Below are 7,482 nucleotides of genomic sequence, written 5' to 3'. Positions count from 1 at the left end.
ACTTCTAGATCAACTCACTCAACAACAAAGAGAAGAGCTAATTTTTCAACACGACGGTGCACCTCCTCACTTTTCCAACAATGTAAGGCAGTGGTTGAATGAAAACTATCCAACTTGGATTGGGCGAGGAGGGACTGTTGCTTGGCCACCCAGATCTCTGGATCTCAACCCCATGGACTTTTATGTTTGGGGGTACATGAGGAGCCTGATGTACAAGACAGTCGTTCCCAACGAAGTGGATCTGTACGATCGTATATTTGACGCTGCAAACAAAGTGAGGGATGAGTTGTCTTACAAGGTTACTGTGCGTGCCATTCGGAAAAGAGCAAGAGCCTGTGTTCGGGAAAATGGAGGGCAATTTGAACATAAAATAAAGTAGAGAGTGTTCTCAAATCGATATGATTGTAATCATAGGTACTGTATTTTCACTGCTTGCTTGTCTTTTAAAATGAATAAATACAATGTGTGTATACTTAGTTTTTTAACCAGTTATTAAATTTTTTTTAATATAAGCCCATTTGGTAAATGTTCATGCATAATCAAGTATTTTTTTTAAAACATTTGGCCCAATCTAATAAAAAGCGAACTATTAGATTTTTTTGAATCATGTGCAATTATAATAAAATTAATGTGTAAAATTTTTTTGTTTTTTTTTTTTCTTTGTCTTAACATGTTAAAGAATTTCCAAAAAAAATTTGTTAAGATTTTAAACAAATAGTAAGCATGTATTCAGTGAAACTTTTGTTTTAGTTATAGTTTGAACAGTTTTTAAGTTCCCTGTGTTTTCTTGTATTCAAACCACTGAAACAAACATATTCAGATTCAAACTTCAATAGTGTAGTGTATGGTTGGAAAGCTTAAAAAATGGCGCAGTTTTAAAAATATTTAGCTACCTTCTTGTATACAGGGGTAGAAAAATACAATAGACCAATGTTTTTTTTTTTTTAATTTTTAACAGATACTTAAATTTTAAACTTTGGAACTATTAACAATGGAGTTTTTATTATTGATCCTTTAAAATTTTCACTTATTCCTATTCAAAATTTAATTTAGAATACGAAAACTACGTCATTTACTCAAATCCGTTTACAGGTAGTGAAGAAATTGCTGTAATATGTTTAAAAAACATGATTATTTTAGAAAATATTCAAATAATTCTTTTTGAAGCCAATTTTTTGACTTGGAACCTCTTACATGCATCATTACACTTCATTTACTTTGTAATTTCTCCCAAAAAATTTTATAACACTAATGACCAGCCACCCTGTATATATAATAAAATAAACTATATTGGAAAGTGTTGTTTTATTAACACTTAATACTATTTAAAGTGAGTCTTCATTTATAAAAGAATATGAATGATGAAAAATAGATACTTCTCTTTCCTGTTTCAAAGCATATCAATGATAATGGCCATTTTTATAGTAAAAATTACAAATTAGTATTAATTGATTATAAGGGTTTAATATGCAACATTTTAACATTATTCATAAAATATTATAATTTTATTGTTATCTAACAAATATATCAGTAGAACTACTCGAAAAATATCCATTGGCTACTATAGCCTATAATTTTTAAATGAGAAAGCTTGAGTGTCTCATACCTTCGAGATGGCAGTTGACTTTCTTGTTCCAATTTTCACACAGTTTGATTAATTCATCGATCATGTAAAGCATCATGAACCCAAAGCAAAATATCAAGTCGGCCCACTTTGGCAAGATGAGCCTTGCATCTGTGAGCACGTGCACCACAGACGTGGCCAGGAGCACACCACCACCAAAGCACAGTGTGAGAGATAAGGACAGAGAATGTTTGCAGCTCCTGCCCAGTCCCAGACATGATGGTAGTGTGCCTGTGAGATAACTACCAGCTGACAGGCTCACCGCAGCTACTGCCTTCACGCCTACCCCTGCCAGCATCCTCTGGTGTCATATCTAACATAACCAAACATTAACTGTCAATTTACAATTTTATTGTTTAAGGAAATTTGTTCTCGTTTCACTGTGTTTTAATGTCTACTACCTAGATGAAATGTTTAAGGCAGACAGAAAATTATATAACAATAGATTAATGTAAAGATCATCAAATAAATATCTTGGTTGTCAGCAAAGATATAAAATAATTTGCATATAATTTTAAAAATATAGCATTAAATAGCTAATCTTATTTTTAATAATTTAATTGTTTTAAAACAAACTTGAAGTTTGATATTGTGGAAAGTAATGTAGATAATTTTGTTTAACCTATTAACTAATTTATAGTAAAGAGACATATAATTGCAAGCCTGGCCGTATGGGTAGTTACTCCACCACACTTCTCCCTCACTTCGCCTCATTACCACATTGTCATATCAGCTGATTCACAGTGTGTGGCGACGCGACGATCTCTCTTCATTTTGGTTCTTTACATCTGTTTTGTTCTTCGGCGTTAGATTATTCTGCATGTTTTTATTTTTTCTCAATTTCTGTGTAAACACAAGATAATAATTTGAATCGTGAAGTAAAGGATTCATGAAGATAGATGAGAAGTAAAGATGAGCAGTAACGATTACTCAATTGTTAAATTTAATCGATTATCCCATCAATAGTCATTATGCAGAAGAAGCATATAATACCTTAACTAACATAATAACTTATTGCATGGATCTCATGCTCTTACATTAGAGCTCACAAGACATTTCTAAAAAGGAAAACGATGCCCCAAGATGCAAGACAGAAGAAAGAAAAATTCCTAAAGGGTCAAGAAGAATATTTCAAGAGATACTCCCCAAAACAAGACTATAGCAAGTCAAAAGAAGAAAAACATACAATCTTCATCTAAACAATTAAAGAAAAAGGCAGACTAGATTTCATTAATAATTCAGAAAATAAGTTTAAATCAATTTGTAGTGTTATTAACAGGGAAAAGTGCAACAAAGACACGGAGAAACAGCCTCTTCAGCTTACAATAAATGGGACGTTGACCGAAGATCTGATTAAATTTGAACCAATCCCAAATTCACAATGCTCTGGCAAATATCCCTTGACCATTAATACAAAATTATTTAGTACTTTGGCCAAATTTTCCTCAAGAAGTTTACAATGTTATCCAAACCTTGAAATAAAAATAATATGTTAGCTTTGATGAGATTTCAATTTTTGCAGAACTCTTAAAATTATGCAGAACAGAACTTACACCACCACTTGTAAACATCATTAATACATTTTTTTACTGAAGGGATTTAACCGCCAAAATTAAAAAAAGCCAAAGTTTATCTAAAGTACAAACAAGGAGATACAATGCAAGAAAATAACTATAGACTAATATCACTTCTACCCGCTTTTGCCAAAGTAATTGAAAAAGTAGTAATGGCCAGACTTATGCCTCATCTGACAAGAAATAGCCTCTTATTTAAAGAACAGCATGGCTTCACAGCTGGGAGATCAACAACTGCAATCATAAAAATATAGTATAATACCTTATCCAAACCATTGAAGAAGAAAGCACCACCACTGCAATATTTTTGGGACTATAGTAAAGAATTTGGTTGCACCAACCATGAAATGCTATTAAAAAAACTTGAAAACATAGGAGTTTGAGACCTATAAGGCCAGTGACTAACTTCAAGAACACGGATAGTGGAAATAAACTACCTGAAGATTAAGAAGTAGCATCTTACATTGCAATGGGTATGGCTTCACAGTACTGCCAAAGTAATCATTTGATATTACATTAAAATAAAAGTAACAGCTATTCATAAGAAGGGAAAAGGAAGATATCTCAGGGCTGCCAGAAGTAATGAGTCAAGAAAGTCAAATATCTGGGAGTATACATAGATGACGATCTTGGCAATGCCAAATGGATCATCTGTGTAAAAAAACTCAGCCGTATATCTGTTGTGACGACTAAAACAAATTGGTGATGAAAAATTGACAAGAACTGCATACTTTGCTCTACTTGACAGACAGTTAAATATGGTATGATATTCTGAGGTAGTTCTTCTAAGACAAACTTGCAAAGAATTCTTATCCTCCAGAAGAAAGCAATTAGAATACTGGCAGGATTAGGGCCCCAGAACTCATGTCCTGATGCATTTCAAGATCTTAAAATTCTGCCTGTGGTAGCACTTTTCATTATTGAGAATGCTCTGTATGCTTACAAACATTGCCTGAGCAAAGGCACTGACATCCACTGGTACAAACAACACCAGAGCCGCCAACAACTACACTCTGCAAGCTCACAGGCTGACGATCTTTGAGAAGCAACCACCAAATATCGGTGCTAAGTTCCTAAATATTCTACCAGAGAAAGTAAGGAGGACCAGTGCTGCTGAAGTAAAGAACAACTTACCAAGTGGCTTCTTGACAGACTCTACTACACTAATGAGGAATTTGAGAACTAGAACTGGAAAAGACAATAATGACTTGAAGTTTAACAAAAATACGCTGTAACATAACTTTAACTGTAAATAACAATGTGATTTTTCTTTTTGTCAACTAAATGTTATATATGACATCAAAACTATTCTCCATAAATACGTTAATAAAGACATTTGTCTATTCCGTTACAGCTGGCAACAACACACCCCAGGCTTGCATTGGTATGTCTCATTCCATAGTTATCTGATAATAGTTATGAATCAGTATGAAAGTTGCGACATTTTTTTAAGTGCATGTATGTATGCATGCATAAGTGTCAGTATGTTTGTATGCATGGACTAATTAAATTTAACTCTGATATAAATCTTACTCAATGAATTCGTACAGAGTAAACAAATCAGAGTTAGCAAAGCCTATCACTCGAGGTGCTGAATAATGTTCATTTCTGTCTGACCGCACAATATCTGGAAAACAAACAGATCTGCAGACTTGAAATTTTGCATGAAGCTTCATTTCTATACAAGGGATTTGAATATGGTGCATGTCTTTCCATGGGATTTGGCTGAGCATTAGTGAACATTTTTACATTGGTCTTAAGGGTTATCATGATGGTAATGAGAAAATTATACAATAAACAAAGCTGTGAATAGACTGAGTTCAGTCACCTAAAATTTTAAGTTAAAATATGATATTTGGTGGATTGGTTGGTAAGATTTAAGTTACATTCTATCGGGTCCTCTGATACCCTGTTATATCAAATTATTTGTATTTATAGAAAAGATTTAATTCAACGATGGTGCATGTTCCTCCATGGGATTTGGCTGAGTGTTAGCAAAGTCTATAACTCAGGGTTAAATCTTGAGAATGAATTGATACACATAATTGATATTTTGGATTAAACTTCATTTCTACATTACCAAGAATTAGTTCTGTGAAAGTGCACGTCTATCCATGAGATTTAATTGAAATCATTGAAGTTTACCACTCAGTAAGCTGGCAGTTTTTCTCTTCTAGCTGATTACCTGTCTGTCTGTCTCTCCACAGAAGAATAAAATGAGCTATACAGACTTGAGGGAAGCCTGTGATGTGGCATACTCCTTCCTTTTTAACTGAAAACATTTAAAAAATCTAACAAAAGGATTAATTTCAAGACATTTCTTGCTGATACTCCAATAAATTCTCTGTGCTTCCTGTTGATTTGTACACCGCACCTCACACCATGGCAATATTTTTCAACATGTAATAAAGAAACATTCTCTTGTCATGACACAATGGCATTGTACGAGATAACTACAACTTAATCAAATTACAGTACATACAACAATGCCATTTCATGAACGTTTAGTCCTCAGTTAAATTAATGTTGTCCAAGATTATTAATATTAAACAAATTAAAGTTATTTTGAAAATTAATTAATTCATAAATGTAAATGTAATTATAATTCAGTATTATTTTGTACAGAGAAAATATACTTTATAGAATTTTAGAGTGTGAAAAGTAAAATAAATACAATTTTTAAAGGCTATTATTGGATTTTTTAATAAAAGCTGTGAATAAGTTTGAAAGTGGACAAATGTTTTGAAGTGGCCTTGTTTGCATGCATAGACTGATTAAAATAATAAGTATGAAACTTTTTCAATTGCCTCTAGCAGAACAGATTTGATTTGCTATCATTTTGTACCCAGTCATATATTATGTTGACCTTATGATTGTTTATCATTCCAATTGTTAATGTCCTTCTCTCACCGTGTAATCAATTGTAACAATATATATTCATATAAAAATTACTTTTGCAATGATCACTAATCATGTACCAATATATTATGAACTGTGAAAGACAATATTCTTTAATAAAATGTAACAAAAATGCATTAAACATGAAAATGTTTTTAATGAATACATTTTTTTAATTTCAAATGTGTGTAAAATTTTCACTAACCATTTTTCCACTACCAATTTTGAAAACGATATAAATTATTATATATTTTTGTGTTCATAATAAAACTTAATACAAATTTCCTTCACTCAATTTTATATAAAGATAATATTTTAATCACGCAGTTATATTACTTTCATAATAATTTATCTCTTCAAAATATCTTGTAAGAAGATAGTCTAAAACCTTTATTCTTGAGAAGGAGTGCCTAACACTTAATGTAAATTAACTATGTTGTTAGTAAAAAAATATTCTTTTATGTGAATATTGAATAAGTAGAGTAGGCTTATCATCTACCACGAGACAGCATGGTAGCTTATATATATTTCATTTTTACTGATATTAAAACATTACATGTTAAAAAAAACATTGATTTCTGCTGCCTTTTAAGTAATACCATAGCTAATGATCTGTGAAAAATAGTATGTATTTATCTCCCATCAACAAACAACGTGTGGTAAATTACTTTTAAAATTATATTACTTACAGGTATGTATTATGGAGTATAATAAAAATTGCAGTGATGCATATGCAAATGCAGCACAACTTGACGATAATACTTGTAATTCTCTCATAAACTATTGAATATCTAAAGCTAACTGTCAGAGCTCAAGTCAGACAAAGCCCATATTCAAGTGTTTTATCAGCTGACTGATAAGGAAAATCTATGTCCATCTGTGAGACCTTTCATGTCAATCTGGAGCTGATCATAGGCAACAGAGGTTACCTATTTACATAAACATTTATGTAATGAACAGGCAGTTTTACTGTAGCTCAAAACTAAATTAATTTTACCAATATGATAGTTTATTAATTAATTATGCAACACTTTTAAATGTTCCATATATTAGAACTTTAGGTTTAATTGTTTGCTTTCTAAATTAGTAGTTGGTAATATATTTTAATGATTGCCTAGTATTAAATGTTATGTATCTTGGAGATTTCAACATTAATTTAAAATTGGAAACCAATGATATTGGTAATTATTTAAATAGTATATCTAATTTAGGTTTCGAACAACTTATTAGTATTGAAATTCGTGTACATGGTGAATCATCCTCTCTGATTTATCACATATTATTTAGGTCAAAGCTGTATACTGCAAGTAATGTTTCTGTTTTACATGTAAATATTAGTGATCAACATGCAATTGCTTGTTTAGTAAATTACGGGTCAGCTGTTGG

At 31.6% G+C, this 7,482-nt stretch overlaps 1 protein-coding gene across 1 annotated transcript; it reads right to left on the bottom strand.

Moving 5' to 3' along the window:
* Window positions 1-1,543: 1,543 nt before the first annotated feature.
* LOC124364439 lies at window positions 1,544-7,051 on the bottom strand. The gene is made up of 2 exons (XM_046819936.1): window positions 6,786-7,051; window positions 1,544-1,937 (listed from the first exon to the last, which is right to left on the bottom strand). Exon 2 carries the CDS (start codon window positions 1,920-1,922, stop codon window positions 1,578-1,580), a length of 345 nt encoding a protein of 114 aa, XP_046675892.1. The 5' UTR covers window positions 1,923-1,937; window positions 6,786-7,051; the 3' UTR covers window positions 1,544-1,577.
* Between the last annotated feature and the right edge of the window lie 431 nt (window positions 7,052-7,482).

The sequence above is a fragment of the Homalodisca vitripennis genome, chromosome 6 (assembly GCF_021130785.1).
Source record: "Homalodisca vitripennis isolate AUS2020 chromosome 6, UT_GWSS_2.1, whole genome shotgun sequence".
In the NCBI taxonomy this organism is placed as follows: domain Eukaryota; kingdom Metazoa; phylum Arthropoda; class Insecta; order Hemiptera; family Cicadellidae; genus Homalodisca; species Homalodisca vitripennis.
This window is presented reverse-complemented; position numbering and strand designations above follow the sequence as displayed.

Coding starts and splice junctions, on each gene's coding strand:
- LOC124364439 (XM_046819936.1), bottom strand. CDS start 1,922: ATGCTGGCAGGGGTAGGCGTGAAGGCAGTAGCTGCGGTGAGCCTGTCA.